General features: G+C 27.7%; 1 protein-coding gene across 1 annotated transcript; it reads right to left on the bottom strand.

The window, feature by feature from the left end:
• Positions 1-692: 692 nt before the first annotated feature.
• Positions 693-5,985, bottom strand: LOC103499670 (probable LRR receptor-like serine/threonine-protein kinase At2g16250). The gene is made up of 4 exons (XM_008462712.3): positions 3,293-5,985; positions 2,458-2,586; positions 2,141-2,163; positions 693-1,592 (listed from the first exon to the last, which is right to left on the bottom strand). The coding sequence occupies exons 1-4, from the start codon at positions 5,227-5,229 to the stop codon at positions 985-987; spliced, it is 2,697 nt and encodes an 898-aa protein (XP_008460934.1). The 5' UTR covers positions 5,230-5,985; the 3' UTR covers positions 693-984.
• Between the last annotated feature and the right edge of the window lie 14,684 nt (positions 5,986-20,669).

The raw sequence follows: 20,669 nt of genomic DNA, 5'->3' as shown, positions 1-20,669 counted from the left end.
ATACGCTTGTTTAGATTTGGTTACTCAAATTTAAATTATATACGATCTTTTAAATTTTGCTATTTTTTGTACACGGTTGTTTAGATTTGGTTACTCAAATTTAAACGACCTAAAAAAGAGGAAAATAAGATTCTTTATATACAATCTTTTGCTATTTTTTTTGTTCACGATCGTTTAGATTTAATTATCCAAATTTAAATGACGTAAAAAAATGAAAAGAAGAAAGATATGGAAAGAAATCGTAGCGGAAAAAAATGGAGGATGATGAAAGAAATCAAGAGAAAAAGAAATACGGGAGAATAAATCTGCAATATTTAAAAAATAACTAACTTAATGGCCTGGCCTTTGTTACAGAGTCCATAAATAGTTTGTTATTTTGTTACATTTATGAAAATTACAATAAGAAAAATGTAAATGAAAAGGAAATAGAAACCAAAAATGGAATGATTACTGTAAGCCTAAAGTATGAATTATAAAATCTTATTGTTAGCATTTATGTCATTAGTATTTTTATGGTATAAGGAAGTATGTTGAACCCTAATCTGCAGGGTAAACCAAAATATTCATAACAAAAAAATTTTGTGCTACATAGAGAATAATTCCTTTTTCCCTTATTGGCAAGAAAACAATTATCACAATTTACATTCCCAAAAAAGGCTTAACCTAAAATCAAATAAAAAGAGGGGGAGAAAAAGAAGACAAAGAAAAAAGGTATAAAATAATAATGAGAACAAACAAGAACAAGATAAGCCTATAAAAAGCTTGAAGGCCATGCCTTCTACTACAAAACATAAAATTCACCAACAAAAACTCGTACATTTCTCAAAGAATTGACAATTTTCCATGGCGGAAAGACCTCGGGGCATTAGCTGCCCTCTCCAACTACAAAACCTGAAAGAACGGGTCGAGCAGTTGTCAGGCTCTCATAATTCAGATGCCTGCTGTGTTTGTTATTGACAAAGAATCAAGATCAATGAATCTTCTTTACTGGTAATGATACTCTGCTCTCTCGCCTTGCTCGTCCGGTGGCTCGGGGAATATCTCCTTCGAGTGCCTTCTCCGAGAGGCTTCACCGCTGTTGTTCTGCCCACTACCTTGTGAACCTGAAGTTCCTGATTGCTTGAAGCTACCTCCCACTGTCCTTGACATTGCGGCAGCTGGTACAACCGTTAGATCCGATAGGCTCTGTCGCCAGCTCCCAAACAAAGCTGCATTCCAGCTTCGAGAAGAAGTTGCTCGTAGCCTCGCCGAACCTGAACTTTCTTCTCTCACTACCTTTAAAGGATTCTCCAAAGCCTTTAGGATGTATCTCATCTGAGGTCGTCTTGAAGGCTTCGGGTTTAGGCATGACTTCGCAACAACAGCCATAGCCCAAACTTCCTCGAGAAAATCTTCGTCGACAATCAGGTTTGGATCGATGATTTTACTCACCAATTCTTTGTCATGGATGCTAATGTATGGGAATGTTTGATCATAAAATTCCTTCAATTGGGTATCTGGGGTGGCACTGATGCCAACCTTGCCAGTCACTAGCTCTAATAACACCTTCCCAAAGCAGTAAACATCATAGGAACATATTGATGTTTGAGACCCTACAAATTTCCATTCAAGAAAGGGATCTTAGATTCAAGACAGTTTCAATTATGGGGATTATTTTAAGACTACATCAAACACGGTCTATATAGATGGATAGATAGATAAATTTGTTAGATCCACCGGGACAACTCAACCTCGATAGAAACTCGATCCATTTCTGAACTTGTTTGTTTTTGAAAGAAGAATGCATCAAATCTCTCTATCCACACAAGATTTGCCCAAGTAAATCGAACTTATATGTTCAGTACCCCAAAAAAAATTATCTCAAGTCTTGAGAGGAAAACAAAATGTAAATTTGGACCAAATGGAAACTAAATCCAAAATCTATGGACCAAAAAGGTTTACTTTTCCTATTTTAAAGGTAAACAGTGAATTCTTAGGAATCCAATAGTGTTAAAACAACCACATCCTTACAACCGATGAAGCATAAATAATAGAGATTTCTTTGTTTAAGAAAAATAGTTCTAAAGTCAAGCATGGCAAAAATCAAATAAATAGATCTTTAGTTCTTGAGAGGAGAACAAAAATGTAAATTTGAACATACCAGAAGAACCTTGCTCTGATGACCTGCACATTTTAAAGAGAAAAAATTATAACATACTTGAATTAACAAATAATTTTTAAGCTAGAATGAGAAAATGGATTTAAAATACTCCATATTTTAATCATAGGAAGTCAGAAATTGAAATGAGGGGAAAGATAATGTTTTCATTTATTAGATCATATCGATATCTTGGAGTTACAGCAACAAGTGATCAATTTTGCTGACAAGATTGGAAGTTTGGAACAGCAATCCTAAACTTAAGAAAATCCTTCATTTGGGTTGTACTGTTGAGAAAAGTCAAGAAAATATTCACTTACTGTGGCAACCGAAGCAACCTGGAAATTCGATTCTGGTGGCTGTCCCCATCTTGGGCACAAACTTCACTCAAGCTCCCGAGTCGGACTTCAAATTTATCATCAAGAAGTATACTGCTAGCTTGAACATCTCTTCAGTGACCGAAAGAAAAAAAAGATATTACTAAAGATGGCAGTTGTCATTAATGCATTTTCTTGTGACGTCAATAACGCTAAGTTAAAATAATGATTATAAAATGAAACAGGAGAAATTTCCCTGGGTTAAGAAAGGTCAAAGAGCTTTGAGATTTGACTCATTTTAACATCTCACTTCAAGTTCACGCAAAAAGTTCCTCTATAATGACGCCTTGTTAATGGAGAACCAAGGGCTGGGGATCCTTCCTTGTAATTCTTATGTTTTCTAGTGGCTTTCTTTAAGTACAACGGTTGCAAGGAGGGGAAACAAACCTTCGACATCAAGGGAGGAAGGCATTTCAATTACCATTGAGCTTAGCTTACTTTGACGTTTGGCTGGTTTCTAGTGGTTTTTAATTGCATTACTAACACATGCGCAAGTTTTCATCAAAAAATAGCAATGACAAGAATGAAACTTATAAGATAACAGAGCAGAACATTTTGTTTACTGATAAAATTGGTCTGAGTGACTCGACTCACTATTAGAACATAAACAAGATAGTGACAATATCATTACGGAAAAGACACGACTAGACCTTACCCATATACTGATCTCATCCGTGAAAGTCACAAAACAACAATAAGTGAACTTAAGCTACTAAAATATAATACACGTCAGTAAAACTCAAAAGAAAAAAAGGCAGTAAGTAAAGTCACTAAGTACCTGTGTACGAGCGGAGGAGAACATTCATGATGCATATAAGCAAGACCCTCTGCAGCTCCTAATGCAATTTTAAGCCTTGTTATCCAATCCAAAGACTGTATGTTTTCATCATCAACATTAGTTTTCCTGACCAAGGAACTCGCCAAGTCTCCATTAGGCATATATTTATAAACCAAGTACTTCTCATGCTCATTATCTAGACAGTGTCCTAAAAAGGGAACCAATCTTGTATGTGACACCTTGCTAAACAAATCCAACTCCACTAGGTAAGTTTCCTTTTTAACCGTCCGCAAGTCAATCTTTTTTATAACAACATTGGCCCCATTGTCCAAGACGCCACGAAATAGATCCCCAGAGTGGCCAAGTTTGATTAAGTTCTCGTCACTTAAGCCACCAGTAGCCTGAAGAAGCTGTTTGTCTGTAAAATTTTCACCTAAACTTGCAAAGTTAATCGATAGGCCTGAAGGCGGTTCACTACTGCCAGTGGGTATCGGTCCCACACTCACCCCTCTTTGATTTCCCGATGCTCTCTTGCCGCCAATATATAGAAACAGTAACACTACCAGCAACACCAGAAGGACAATAAATCCAACCCCTCCTAATACGCTGCCCAATATGATTACCCTTTTATTATTCTTGCTAGATTTTTCTGCTGAAGGAGGTTGTACGGAGTTTGGTTTGCCAAAATTATCGAAACTAAGGCCTTTTTCGGTATAAAATGAGGAGCAATCGGCCAATGTCCTCTGACTGGATATATTTTGAAGACAATTACTTTCAAGTGATGCATCCCTTGGCACAAAGTTTGGAACTCTGCCTTCAAAATAGTTTCCAGATAGATCAACAGCACTGAATATTCCTATAACAGGCATGAGGCTACCATAAAACATGTTTCGAGATATATTCAATGCTCCACCAGTTGAATTCGAAGCCAAACTTGAATTAGGCAGCATGCCAGTGAAATTATTTCCAGAGATATCGAGAAGACGCAGTCCAGGAATCAAGAACAATGCATCGGGGACTGCACCAGTAAAGCCATTGTCATTGAGAGCCAATACCTGCAACTGCCTAAGAGAAGGAAACAAATCTTCCGGCAATGACCCACCAAGTAAATTGTTCCCAATTACCATTCTCTGCAGGCTGCTCATGCTCCTCAAATCTGTAGGTAGCAGCCCCGAAAATTTGTTGAAACTGAGATCAAGGTCTACCAATCTACCCAAGTCCCCAAGTGAAGCAGGCAATGAAGCAGTAATATTATTGCTGGAAAGGTTCAAATTCTGAAGCTGCCTAATGGACCCAATGAGGGGAGGAATTGACCCATCTAAACGATTTGAAGAGAGGTCAAGGAAAGAAAGGTTCGCAAGAGATGAAAAAGACAAAGGAATAGATCCAGTGAGTTCATTATGTGAAAGATCAAGCACAGAAAGTTGAACAAGTTGACCAATACTTGTAGGAATCGTCCCGTTAAGTTTGTTATTGGACAGATATAAAGTAGTTAGATTTGTCAAATTCCCAAAACTCAATGGAATAGAACCAAGGATAGAACAAGAACGAAGATCAAGAACTTGCAGAGACTTGAGAGTTGAACCAACCCAGTCAGGAATTACTCCCGGAAGCAAGAAATTAGAAGCATTAAAAGACTGAAGAAGAGTCAAATTAGCCAAAGCATCAACAACAAATTGTGGGTGTTTACTACCAAGCCGAGTCCTTCGAAATCCAGAAACATTGATCCCAACAACTCGACCATTTTGACATTCTATACCTTTCCAAACAGAGCAAGGGTCAGCTTTGATGGGCCAGTCCTTGCTCCTCAAACCCAAAGACGATCTGAGGTTGAGAAGAGCTACACGCTCAGCTCTCGAACTCAGCTGTTGAAATGTAGGCTCAAAACACAGCAACACCAACAAAAGCAAGAACGTGATACATAAAACGTTTCGCATATCCTCCTATCACAGCTCATGAACCCCAAAAAAGCTGTAGATCCAAAAAAATTTCCTTCAATCTTCCCCTTTATCTCAAAATCCCTTTCACCAAATCCTCAAACGTTTAACTATAATCAAATTGCTCAAAGTTACACAGACCCATTACAGAAAACTGCATTCCCCCTTTCTTCCCTACCTTCAAAACTCACACTCATGTTAAACAGAGAAAAAAAAACCCTTACCTCTTTTTTCCTCTTCAGCTCTCCCCCTCGATCAAAGAAACCCCTCCTTTTCAGTTCCTGAAAATGGGTTGTTTGACAAATTGAAAAGACAGAGGGAGACAGCAAAAGGGGTTAAAAAAAACTGAAAAAAAATGAAAGAGGAAGAAGGGAAACTTCAAAAATTGACAAACAACACAGTTTTGTTTTCTCCTCTTTTTTTAATAGAGATCTTCGGTCAATAGAAACTGCGCTGTCTCTCTCTCTCTCTCTCTCTCTCTCTCTTTCTCTCTCTCTCTTAATTACAATTCTTGTGAAACAATAAAGAGATGGAAAAGTAAAAGGGTAGAAAGACAGTGAAATGGGGCGGCGGCTGAAGACGGCGGGTCCGGTAACGGCAGGGTGGAAGAGAATGTGGGTATGAGAGAACCCACTTTTGGGGATGTGGGGTTTGTTTGACCTTCGGCTATGGCGCCTACCACTACCGATTAGCCCCAAAAATCATACACCCGCTTGCCTTTCTTGCTTGCTTTTGATTAACCTTTTTTCTTTTCTTTAAGGGAAAAAATTGTGCTTTTTTGTTTTTTTAATTGAAGAAAGAAAGAATTTTATGTTAATGGAGTTTTTTGAACCTTTATCTCACTGTTTCCCATGTTTGTTGATGATACATCTCTCTCACTATGACCAGGAAGCGACAGAGTGAAGTGACGATGGCACTGTAATAACAGAGCTTTTTTAGGATTCTAACATCTTAAACGTCACAATTCAAACCAAAACAACAAAAATCGAAAAAATTAATATAATTGTTGCTATACTTGTTTTTTTTCATAGATAATAGATAATAATAGATTTTTTTTCTATACTTATAAATATAATCCCATCTTTTGTTTTATTTTGTTGAAATTTTTTACTTTAAAAGTTTTTAATTTTAATTTTTTATAAATTAATAATTATTCTTTTTTTCGTTAAAAATAATACTGATACAACAAATATATATTATCTATATAAGTGTTAAAATTAATACGAGTACAACAAATTTAGTGATAAGTGTTAAATTTTAGCCTCTCGATCTAAAGAAAACAGGTATATGTCAAATTAACGTCAGGTTATGTTTTACTTATTAAAATTATTAAACCTTCCAAAAATATAATATACTTCAACCGTTAATTTTGGATCTAACGAGTATTTATTATATTTGTTCTTTTTAATTAAATTTTGTACGTTACATAAGATCTTGGCCTTTTTCATTTTATGGAAACTCGACGTCCTATGTTCTAAAGTTCGAGACTATTTCTACAGTTCATTATATAGTTTTCTTTCCAAATTTTATAAATTTATTACGTGGAGAGTTCCTTTTTGTCACTTTCCTGAGCGTTTAAATCAACGTTGCGAAGTATAAATAAGCTTTCAATTATTTGTCCAGATAATAAATTTATTTGTTTTAATCTAAACTTCTAAATATTCAATTAAACAATTAAATTAAAACCATTAAGATGTTAGAATATTTTTCTTATAAGAAGGATTGAATTCTTATCTACATATAAGTATCACTTAATCCACGAAGACATATGTATAGTTCAATTAATAAGTTAGATATTCGAATCTTTATTTTTACATGTCGAAAAAATTAATAAAAATTAAAAGAAAAATAATATTTCATTTTCAAAAAAATGTTTGTTGGGAGGGAAAATATTTGGATTTCATATACAAATGAAAACTCTCATTGGTCAAAAGTCAAAACTTTATCATGTTAGTATTTGGATCACATTTTGTATTTTTCTAATCATATCTAATCTGACATTGATGTATATTTTTTTATCCTCATTATCAATTTAATTAATATTTTTTTCAAAAAAAAAATCAATGGTGTATCAATTAATATTTTATAGAAAATAATGAAATAACTTTTAAATTAATAATTTTAACCATTTAGTAAATGTATGTCTTCTTTTAGATTGATGATTCAATTTATGAATTTTATTGAATTCTTTTTTAGAAATCGTCAATACATCATGGTCCGTTAACTTTTCAAATGTAAAATTAAAAAATGAAGGAGTTAGATCGATATATTTACGATTCTCACAAAATAATCCTAGGTGAGAGTTTGAAAATTCTAAGTTTTAATTGATAAAATTATAAGACTCAAATTATATTTATATAATAAATGATATTAATCGACATTTTTATAAATATTTAAAAAAAAATTATTCAATTTAATATTTAAGGCATATATTGATATATTTTTTTAAAAAAATTGTAAGAATATCATTTCATTAAAATCTCAAAGCCGAAGTTAATAATAAATGGAACAAATTATTTATAAAAAAAAAATATTTATAAAAATGGCAAGTAGTTATTAAAATTAAAAATAAAATGTATGGTATGTCAATGGATACCATATTGCATAAATTAAAAAATAAAAAATTAGTCAAATTTTTAAGATAATTTAGTTGAAAAGTAAAATTGAGACCAAAGTCAATTTTTTTGGAGTGGAATTGATAATGTACAGCAATTCATTATCAATTTTTCCCACTAACTATGTGATATCTAAAAGTATATAATAAAATAAAAAATCTGGAAAAATTAAAATTAAATTCGTCATTTTTCTATTTTTTTATATAAAATTAGATTAAAAGTAATATGAATTAATTGAAAAAGTCCTTCTTTACAAATAAAAATTCGAGTCTAAAAAAATATTTTTGAATCTTTTATATTTTAAGTTGTTGACTCAAATTAATAATTATCAAAGTAATTTAATTATATTTATGGTGATAACTTAATTGATAAAGTGGATTGATTTAACAGGTTCTCGATCAAAATAAATAAAAAGTAACGTTTCTCTCTTAAGTTGAAACTTTTCAATGTTGACAATACATTTATTTCATCCCTTAATAATTATTATTTACTTTATTAAAAATAAAATTTTATATCCAACCCTTTAATGAATTTTTAATTTTCAAGTGAAAATAACTTACAGAATTTTTATTAAATAACAGAAGAAAAAAAATGAATCTATTAATTTTTGTTCAAATTTATCCTATACTTTCTATTATTAATTTTATAGTAATATATAGCTCTTGGTATCTCTTCATTTACAAGCTTAACAAAAGTCTTTCATAAAACTTCTTTTTTCATCGTGTTTTATTTATTTCCTCGTTTTTTTTAATATTGTTTTGTTTATCTAAAAATAAATCAAAAACAATATATATAAGTCAAGTTTTAGTCTTAGTGATACTCAATTGACATAGTGTTTTACTATCTTTCAGTTCTTTTGATATGCATCGAACATTTGTGTGGATTGTACATAAATTAGTATAGTCCGGGATATATTGAGGCATTTTTTATTTAGAAAAACATAACAAAAAGTCGTTGAAGATATAAAATTAAAAATTAAATGGTATTTAAAAAAAAAAGAGTAAAACATGGAATTATTTTTATTGTAGTTTGGGTGTCACATGTCATGACACATTCTCTAGGCTATGGGCTTGCCTTTTTCTTTCCTTTTTTTTTTAATTTAATTTATTTTCCCTATCCTTTCCTCTATATTAAATAATTCTTTATTACAAAGTCATACAATAGTTAAAAAAAAAAAAAAAAGAAAAAAAAAGTTTAAATTTTGTTTATTTTATTTATTTGAAAAGTTCAATTATAGAATTTGGTTGGATTCCCCTTAGTTGTTGAATGTAAAGGGTGTTAATTATATAGTTTTATTTTCTTATCTAGTTCTAAATAGTATTTAATTAGCGTATTTTATTTAAACAAGCGATGACTTCTTTTTTATTTTTTACATTCCCTCTAAAATAAATTTAAATAATATTATTGAAAGTTTTTATTATTACATATATAAAAGATTGATAGATTCAAAATACGATAATATTGTTTTTCTTTTAAATTTATCATGTATAGCTATAACAGCGTGATAAGACTTTAAAGTTCATTCTCTTATACATATACACATTAATTATTGAACATGTAGATCATACATAATTTTTAAAAACACTTGTTTAAAAAAGCTATATCTTTCTTAGTCGAAGTATTACAATCATATATTTATATCAAAAATGAAAATTTTATGAAAACATAAAATATTTCATCAATAAAAAAAAACTACATCATATATTAAAAAATAAAATATCTCGAAAAAAGTAATTCGATGCAGTTTAGATTGCATATATATCATACAACATTCTTTTATTTGTATTTCTATCGTACACCTACATATATACTTTTTCTAAAAAAATGCACATAATAATTAATACATACCATAATGGTTTGCATATCAATTAATGGTTAATTATATCCATCATATATATATGTGTGTATATATATATATCATCCTAAAATGGTAATTAAACATACAAGGCAACGAGTTAAATCCATTTTCCAATGTAAAACAACTTTCCTACAAATGATCATTAACAAAGAATGATATAAGCCTTGCCATGGAAATAAAATAATTAAAATTAGATTACTTCCATAGATAGAATAAGATTAATCCTTAAACTTTCATATTTTTATTTATTTAGTTGAATTTTTAAAATTATCTTATAAATCGTGTTAGACAGGTCTCTGTTTTTTTAAAATGTTAACGAATTTTTAAATTATTAACTATTTTTTTAGTATCTAAACTTTAAAAAATGTTCGATTGATACTTAAAATTTTTCATTTTTTTTTATTTAATATATCTTTAATTTTTTTCAATTTTGTATCAAATATTATGTCATTGACTTATTCCAACATAAATTTTATATTCCTAAACATAAAATTATCATTTTACAATTTCGTTAGACATAAAACTCAATTTTTATCTAATAGAATAATTCATTAATTAATTTTTTAAGAGGTTGAATAGGTTATATTTATAAGAAGCACGTTAGATGACACCAAAAGCTTCGGACCTCTATTTTATTAGACACAAACGTAAATTTCAAATATTCAATTGACACAAACTTGAAATTTCAATGATCTATATTATACACATTTAAAAGATCTAGGAATTAAATAACCACAAATTTAAAAGTCCGGGGACTAAACATCATTTAACCATAAAAAAATTGGGTATTTGCAAAAATAGCAAAAAAAATTATAACAATAGGATTTATGTCACTACATTTTTTTTAATTGTAAAAATAGCAAATTTAAAAGTGGATTAACCTCTGATAACCCTCTAATAGTCTCTGACATCTGATATTATTAATTATTTGTCATATTTGTCATATTCACAATATGCAAAAAAAAAAAAAAATTATAGGTTGTTTTTTCTGAATTTTTTTATCATATGATGCACTTTTCCAAAAGAAAATCGGAATCAATGCACATTTTCTCAACTCGAAAAGGAAATTCTTTTACGAAAAAAATTAAATTCAAATATATGTGAGAATGATCATTTGAATTTAACATAACTTTTAGTAAAAAAATACTACACCTAAAATTATTGTTCTTAAATTTCCAGGATTAGAACCTTAAAGAATGGTCTACATCCAAATAAGGTTGTGATCTAAATAAATAGTTTATCGTCAAACAAAATACTGTTTTATAATTAACATTTAGAAAATGCTATGTTTGTTTTTTAAAATTATATCATTTATTAATATAGTATTTAATTGTTCTTGGCAATGATAATAGTAATTAAAAAAAAAACAAAAAAGAAAAAAGATAAAGCTTTTATTAGTTCTCCAAATGAGAAAACCCAATTCTCTATTTTATGGAGGGAGAGAGGCATTTGTTTTTAATAAATAAAAAGAATTCTTTAAAAAATAAAATAAAGGTGGCTAAGCCACATGGCTTGACTCAATATGTTTAAAGATGGTGATGTGGTTTTGTCAATTTCATGTTTTGAATTAATCATGGATTTAGCCTTTTCTTTTCTCTCTTTTTCAAAGTTTGAGTTTAATCCCCTCCATTAATCTAAAAAAACTCTAGGAAATTTATTAAGTTCTCAATTTAATCTTAATCTGTTAAAGATAAAAAGTTTAAAAAGTATCTCAAATAAATTTATACTTTTATTTTAAATAATCATATAATATTTTAAATTAATTCCTCACCAAAATTGTTTTTTTAAATATCATATAATTATTTTTTAGCATCAAGTAAAAAAATATTTCGAGAATCTCATATCAAATAAATACATTTTTATAAACTTAAGAACTAAGAAGGATATATTTTTAAAACTTAGGATTCAAACACATATATTCAAAAAGAAAACTTTGAGACAGAAAAAATATATTCTTTTCCCTTTTTCTTCCATCGTAAAGTTACATATGAATATTTTTGTATTTTGTTTCTTAAAGAAAAAAACGGAAGAAGCAAGGAGTTGAAATTGTCATATTTATTAGGTTAAAATACTATTTTGGTTCGTTTACTTTGGAGTTTGTTCAATTTTAGTCTATGTATTTTTAAATATTCAATATTTGTCTCTATACTTTCAATAAATTTTAAATTTAGTCCATATTATAGTTTTTCATTACTTTTTATTATTTATTAGTGTTTTCACCGTAAATTATAAAAATATATTTACATATTTATGTTTATTTGCATGAAAATTATTAGGGTTATTTAATCAATTTCAATAAAAATTAATATCAAGAGACTAAATTTAAAATTATTAAAAATACAAAAACTAAAATTGAACAAATTTTAAAGTACAGAAATCAAAATATTATTTTAACTTTATTGTTGTTATTATTTTCAATAATATCATGATCGTTATTCATTATTTATTATTTATTTTGAAGCCAAATTGTGATGTGTATTGCTTGCATTACAATTTGAAAATGGTACTTAAAATTGGGTAGTTGATATGATAGCAAAGTTTGGAAAACTCGTGGAGAAAATTTATCGAGATACATCTATCATGTTTAAGTCAACAAAGTTTAATACAACAATGTTAAGAAGAAAAAAGTGAATATCAAACGTATTTTATAAAATGAATGCATGTTAATTACTATTGAGTTAAGTTCGCTCTAACACTAATTAAAAAAAATCATGTATTAAAGACCACATGCAAACTTAAAATCAATCTTTTAACTGTACAAACCGTTGAATTTTGACAAAATATTATAATTGCAGTTATCTCACATTGGAAAAGTTCAAGAAAGTGATGGACTTCAAGTTATTATAAAAGAAAGTCTATGTTGATTTCAAAGTAGTTTTAGCTAGAAACACTTTAAGATTGAGTGGTTAAATTTTGTTTTGTATCATTTATTTTTAGTGGAAAAAGGGTGTGAGTTAGGGGTGTACATGAAGGCACAAAAAATTGACTTGACCAACTTGATTAAGGTCGATTGGTTGGGGTTGTTAGGTCTTGATCGATCGATTTTTGGCTTTCCTATAAAAAAAATTTGAAAATTGGACGGCCGACCAATACATAGTTTTTCAATATTTTCAAATAAATAAGTTTAGAAGTTAACTACATTAACCCGAACTCAATTCCACTGGCTCAGTGATTGATTGGTTTATTATCATTTTTCTACGTGTAACCTAATTTAATGATTGATTTATATTTTAAAAATGTTTTAAACCATGTCAACTTAAGAGAACACTTCATGAAATCATTTTTAATTTTCATCCACTTTGATCTTGATTGTACTTAAAAGAAATTACGAAATTGACAAGATCGACCAACGATCAAATTTCACATAATTTTTGGTCGATTTTACCCCAAAACTGATTATGATCGACCGACCGACCGACCGAAGCAATCAAACCTTTTGATCAATAAATATCCTTAAACCAATTAAACTTTCCTAAAGTTAAAGTTGTCTCTTTCTTATTTTTATTTATTTTTGTACTTAAACCAACTCCCCCATTTAAAGTAATAATTTAAAGTTGGAGGCAATCACTCTCAACCAATTGGGTGCATTTAGAAATAGGAATTCCATGCCTTCCTTTTCATTGTCTTTTCCATTTATTCTCTCTCTCTCTCTCTAAATAATTTGCACCTTAAAAAAATGAATCTGAAAAAGAAAAAAGAGTTGAGTCACTTTGTATCAGTAGGTTCAACTGTTCCCCTATTTGCCTCTTTAATTTTCTTTTTATTATTATAATCTTAATTCATATCTCTAAATTTGTAGATTTTAAATAACAAAATTATTGAATATATTTAAAAATATATTAAAATTATTGTATATATCAACATCTATCAATGATATTTTGTTATGTTTGAAAACAATCATCATACAAATTGTAACATTTTATTAAGTTTAGAGTCTAATTTAATGAGATTGAAAGTTTGGAAATAAACTTTGAGAAACAATTATAAATTTTTCGTTTGGTTTCATTTTCCAAATATGAGTTTGAGGTTGGAAACTTTGAAAATAAGTTTATGTTTTGATTGAGTGAACAACTATGGTACGGTTTATATGATTGATAAGTTTTCTACCTATGAAAATCATGATCATGTGATAAATTTTATAATCATACCAATAGTATTAATCTCAATTTTGTTTGCTGAATTTAGTATAGGAAAAAAATGAAATCTACGTTCACTAGTTGATGAAAGAGATGAAATGATGCTTCACGACGTGAACAAACTTCATATAGTTGTACTATGAGGCCAAATACATTTTGATGTCTAAATCAGAGTAGATATTTGTGTTAAGTCAATGTAGAGGTTTTTATGAGTTTAGCAAAAATTAAGTCTACATAAGAACTCACACCTCTATGTACATGAGAGTAGATAAATGGTTTTTTATTTTTTTTCTTCGGTCTGTCTCAATTCTCGAAAGGCTTGAAATTTGAAGGAATTCGAATTGATTTGTACCTTTTAGCTAGATTAAGGTCATATGATAACTTGGCTTGACTCATGAGTCAGTTCATCAAGCTCGACCTAAAACCCAATCGATCCACTTAGCAAACAGGCTTTGGCCTAAGGGTCTAGACCCATTCAGGCTTAGCTCATCCAACATAGGATCATCCAAGAGTATTTACCTTTGTCTAATTTCATCTCTATTCTCAACATTGTTCGTTGCTCATTTGTTGATTGAAATTATTTAACCCATAACATTCTGATTTTTACTCTATGATCATAATATACATATACAAGTTTTGAGATATTAAGGCCTAAATCATGTTGCCTTGAGTATACACAAGTTGAGTTGGGAGGGTTGAAAGGATCTTTTGGACCAAACTTAGTCAAATCTTTTGAGTTGAATCATGTTGGAATGACATAATCAATGATTAGGAGTTTAAAATATTACTCAAATGGCTCAAATTTACATCATCATAAAGAACTAACTTTAAGCAACATCAAATAATTCAACCTAAAGAAGCAAAACTTATATCATTTAATAAATAACCATTTGTTTCTAAAGAAAATTATTGTCAACCATTATCGAATAGAGGTGAAAAAATTAGGTGATATAGTTAAAAGGGAAGGCAATGTTAAAATAGTCAAGAGAATATCAAACTTATCGATGTATATCATTGATAGATTCTAAAAGCTTACTGTACTTGTAAATATTTTGGTTCATTTTACCATTTGAAAACAATTATATATTTAGATCGCCATCTCAATTAATTTTTTTTAAAAATAAACAAATAATTTTTTTAAAGAATAAATGAAAAAAAAAACTTTGTGTAAGAATACATCTACTTTTATTTATTTATTTTAAAAAAAAATAAGGAGAGAAGAGAGAAAAAAAAAGGTATACTTTTAGTAAAAAAAGAAAGTTCAAAATAGAATAATGTATATTTCATTTTTCAAACCTTTTCTTTTCCTAAGCAAAGGTTTTTTTTTTCAAAAGAAAAAAGAAAAGTATTTCTTCTTTAAACATTCTTTGGGGAAACATTTTTTTCCCACAAAATTAATTTTCAAGTAATAGTTTAATCAATTAAGTTTCTGAAAGTAAGGATGAAAATCATTAAAAGTAATTGTATAAATAAGTAACATAAATTTATGGTAGAGTTATTTGTCCTACATATGTGTCTTAAATTTTATTATTTATGCATAATTTTTTTATCTTTTTAATAATGCAACAAAACAGTAAAATATTTACTTGATAAAAAATTTAAAAAATGGAAAAAAATACACAGAACCACAATGAGAAATACTAAAAAGACATCCTGCGTGCATTATATATTTGATAAACGACCGTTTAGATTTGACTACTCTTTTCTAGATTTGATCATTTAGATTTGTCTAAACGTTTTTTTTTTCAAGATTCTACACGATCTTTTATATTTTTGCTATTCTTTGGTACACGATCGTTTATATTTAATCGTTTAAATTTGGGTAGCCAAATCTAAACAGTTTTTTTCAAGATTTTTTTTGGTAGGATCGTTTAGATTTGACGTTTAAATTTGGATAGACAAATCTAAACGATTTTTTTAAAAGATTTTTTGGTACACAATCATTTAGATTTGATGTTTTTTCACGATCTTGAACAACTAAATAACAGTTTGAAAAAAAATAAAAAAAAATAGATCTTTTATATTTGATACAGAACTTGAATCAAATAACAGTTTGAAAAAAAATTACAAAAGAAGAGAAAAAGATGATGGAAAGAAAAAAATCGCATAAAGGAAGAAAAAAAGACAATAAAAACGTAGAGCAAATATGGAATATTTAAAAAATATTGTCAATTTCATGAACTTTTTTATTTTATTACACGGGTTGTAAATATTTTGACGATTTGTTGTATTTATGAAAATTAACCTTTAATTTTTTTTTACCAATAGAAGAAAAAAATGTATTTTATATTATTGGTATATGCATATTAACTTTGAAATTGTTTGTCATACTATTTCACACATAAAACATACATTTTTTACTAATGCAAAGATCTTGCATCGGTGTGTTTTTAAGCCTACTAACTCATGTAGTGACTCAAGCCAAATCGATCGATGGCTAAACAAGGTAAATCCATAAATCTATGGCCGGTGAAGAGAAATTCATCATCGAAGAGATGACTCTCTCAAAAAAATTCAAAATATGATCAAAACTTTCTATTACAACCCTAAATTGACTATTTATAATCTTACGATAGAATATAATTAATTAATTCACTCTAAAATTACTCATTAAACTAAATTAAGAACTTCAATAAATATTAAACTAAAATAGACTAATTATCCTTTAATAATCTTCATCACCAACAAATAGAAAGTGTCTAAATTCACATGAAAAAAGATATGGTCGGGTCTATCATTTGATGATTACTTACCTCACTTTTTGGGTGCTTATGTAATGGAAGCGGTGTCAGTGATGTTTCTAGAGCTCAAGGTTGCAGAGTGTCAAAGCTAACTCTACTTGATCTTTTTTTTTATTATTACTATACATTCATTGGTTTAGCTAGTCGACCCAAACTGCAATACACTAATACTTTTCTTCTAGGATTACACTCCTATATGTCATTTTTTTTATATTCTTTGAGTTCTGTCATGAACTTTAAATCCTATCTTAAGCAACCTCAACTAATATAATATTCATCTTAGAAAACAAAATAAACAATAAAAAGAAGAAGGAAGACCAAAAGAAAAAGAAATTGAAAAAAGAAAAACCATCCTTTGAGCACAAATTTGAATTTAAAATATCAATTAGAAATAACATTTTTTAAAGAAAAATTTTGTTCATAAAAAGAAAAAAGAAAAAGAGAAGAAAATGGTTAAATGGGATAGTGGAAAGAAATTGCTAAGCTAATGATGTGATGGCACTCATCAAATTGGAAGCTCTCTTTCTTTGTCTACCTCTCTCCTTTTCTGTGTTCTCTCATTTTTTCCAAATTATTTTATTGCAAAGTCAACTAAAAATAACAAAATAAATAAATAGATAAATATCATAAGTTACATAACACAAAGAAAATTCAAAATCAAAAGCTACTATAAATCATAAATCATTAATATGATAGATGTGACATTAAGTTGGATGTCGGCCTTGTTAATTTTATAAAGTTCCTACGAAAAAACCAACAAAAATATTGTAACTAAGATCTACCGTGAAAAGTAAATGTAAAAATTATTGATGATGTCTATCGGTATTTATTATTTATAAATTTTAAATTTTATTATATTCTATAAATATTTTTATTCATTTTATTATATTTAAAAATATTTTTTTAAGAATATAAGCCAAGAAAATCCCTATTTTTTTTCTTAACAATCTTTTTAAGAATATTTTTCTTTTTAAAATAAGAAAAATAAATAGCCAAATAGGGTTTTCTTATTATTTGTCTGTTTGATCGATTTTCTTTAATTAGATATGAAATAACATTTTAATTTGGAAAATTATTTAAATGAATAGATTTTTGAAAATATTTATAAATGAAATCACTAATTAGTACGATCTATTTATAAATTTAATTAGTACGATCTATTTATAAATTTTACTATATTTTGTAAATATGTTGGTTCTTATTATTAATATATTTGAAAATAACATTTTAAATTTTTACCTATTTGTTTTATCTTGATTTTAGTTTTTATAATTTCGTAGACCAAATTTAATTTTTATACTCTTAATGGGTCAAATTAAATTTGACCTTCCAAAATTATTATTGATCGAAAATAAATAAAGTACAATAATAATTTTGGTGAAAGAAGACATAATATGAATATATTTTCACAAATTCATAAGAAAAATGCTATTACATATATATCTCTTTTATATTTAAAAAAATTAACAACCAACTGATTACAGAAATTAAATTTGAGAGTCAGTGTTTGTATTGGTTTTTTAATTGTTTAATTTTTAAAATAATTCATTTTAAGATAAATCGAGGTGTTTGACATTCATTTGAAATAAATTTTAGAAAAATGAGATTATGAAATAAATCATTCTAGAGAAAACACATGCAACCAAATTTTAGAATAAATTTTTATTTTATGTTTAATGAGAAATTCCTTCCAAATATCTATTTTTTCTTCCTTTATTTTTTCTAGTCCTTTTTACTATCTATTTTTTACTCCCTCGTTCTTTTTGTTTTTTTTTTCTATTTTTAAATACTTTGAATATTTTTTTTTCAATATATATGAACACACATTTAAATATAGAGATTAACAAATGTTTCTCTTTCAGTCAAATCTATTTCGACTTAACATCTGTGAAAGAAATCATGAGGACGTCAATGAAGAACCTGATCGTTCGGTTCGTGAAATAAAGATTAATGAAGAACGTGATCGAATTGCACACATCTTTTTGTCTAATTGATATTATAGTCTCGTAAAAAAAATTATTTATCTTATTTATATTTTGTTGATGGAAATCAATTTTTTTTATGATTATATATTTACATTTCAAGATATTTGTGTTTTTAAAATTGAATTTTTCAAAAAAAAATGCAAAAAATGAAATTAATGTTTAGTTTCAAGTAGCTAAAAAGTTAATAATTTCAAGATAACATACAATTAATTTTAAAATATATTTATGAAAAAAAGATTTAAAATATGTGTATTTTTTTTATGAAATTTGTTCATAAATATAAACCAAAGAAAACATAATTTTGTATATAAACATTTATAAATAGGTCAAACCAAACATGTGAGTATTTAGATTTTAAACTCATTTTGTAAACAATATTTTTTTAAAAAATGTATTTAAAAAAAAACGTTTTTTTATAGGCAATCCAAACGGACCGTACGTAATATATTTAATTTTGATAATTAAAAGTATAGAAACAGAAATAAAATATATATAACAAAAATAGAAGGACCAAATTGATCTTTTAACTTTTATACATATATAATACGAAACTATATAATCATAATAAATATGGATGTGAGTTTCTAAATGTTTGAAAAGTAATAATTTATATGAGTCTATAACCATTTTGAAAGGTACATTTAGAATTTTTCAAAATTAAAGTCATATCAAAATTGAATTGTTGTGAAATGAAGACGAAAATTAAACTTGAACAGAAAATAAATTAGGAATAAATATAACGACTCGTTAATAAATATGGATAAAGAAAGAAATACAAATTATCGTAAATAAAAAAATATACAAAAAATATTTACAAAATATAGTAAAATTTTAGATTATATCGATAATAGATACTGAAACGGTTCTATCAATTTATATCAATGTTATGAATAGACGAACTCAATGGTGATTATGATGCGATGTAATTCGTCATCTAATTTTTTATCCTGTTGAAGTTGGAGAGAGAATAAAGTTTAAACTATTTGTTTTTTTTTTTTTTTCATATAAAAGAAGAATCTTGAACTAAAATAAAAGAGGAAAATTGAATTAATATTACAACTAAGTAAGTAATAAAATAAACAGAAATGTTCCAAAAAGAAAAAGAGTAGTTGTGTTTAGCTAAAAGTACTTGATGATGCACCTATCAATTGCTCATTTTAAAAATGCTTTTTAACTCTACCAATTTCTAATGGTATTTAAACATATAAACATAGTTAATTAAAAATACAATAACTTTGATTAAACTTTAGCTTACAAAAGTTTAACATTATTCTCTACATGACAATTGTCATTTTCTTCTTGCCATTGGAATAAGTACGTGACTTAAGAAAATTAAATGTCTAGTGCATATGTCTTTTTATAGTTTTATATTTTAAAAATGATTTAATTACAAAATCTTCTTCTTCTTCTTCCTTTTTAACTACTATCATGTTCTTGTCCACACATATAATTTGATCCTCACCACAGACACACATATATTACAATATATTTGGAGATCCAATTTCATACTTCGAAGTTGATAATACGTACTTGAGTTCATATTGTATATTTATTATTCACCTTCAACTTAAAGCTAGTATAACTCTATATCCCTTTGGCAAAGAAAAACAAAACAACTTTTTTATAGATTGGTTTATTGACATCCAAAACATGAGAAGAAAGGAAGTTGAAGAAATCATATGATTTGACCAAAGTTATGCTTATGCTTAACTTGGACATTGGCGATTATTATTATTATTATTATTATTTAGATAGTGAAGAATAAAGCATATATTAGTAGTATGAATGTAACTCAACCAATTAAGACACGTGCCTTCCTCTCGTAAAAATGAAAGAAATGGAAATGGGAATAGTATGCTAACAAAAAAAAAAAAAAAAAAGAGTGAGTTGCAACCACCAATTTTTTATTGGGCCAGATCAGTAAGCCAGCTTGATATTGGGCCAGAATGAAAAGGCATGAAACTTTTGGCCCAACAATTATTAAAAAAAGTATAATATAATATAGGCTAAATTAAAAAATGTATATATATCTCAACTTTTATGTTTGTATAAAAATGTCTTTTAAATTTTATAAAGAGTTTTAAAATATACTTACGGTTAGTTTT

The sequence above is a fragment of the Cucumis melo genome, chromosome 11, assembly GCF_025177605.1.
Source record: "Cucumis melo cultivar AY chromosome 11, USDA_Cmelo_AY_1.0, whole genome shotgun sequence".
Lineage (NCBI taxonomy): Eukaryota > Viridiplantae > Streptophyta > Magnoliopsida > Cucurbitales > Cucurbitaceae > Cucumis > Cucumis melo.
The sequence above is the reverse complement of the archived record's forward strand: the minus strand, read 5'-3'. Positions and strand labels throughout refer to the sequence as shown.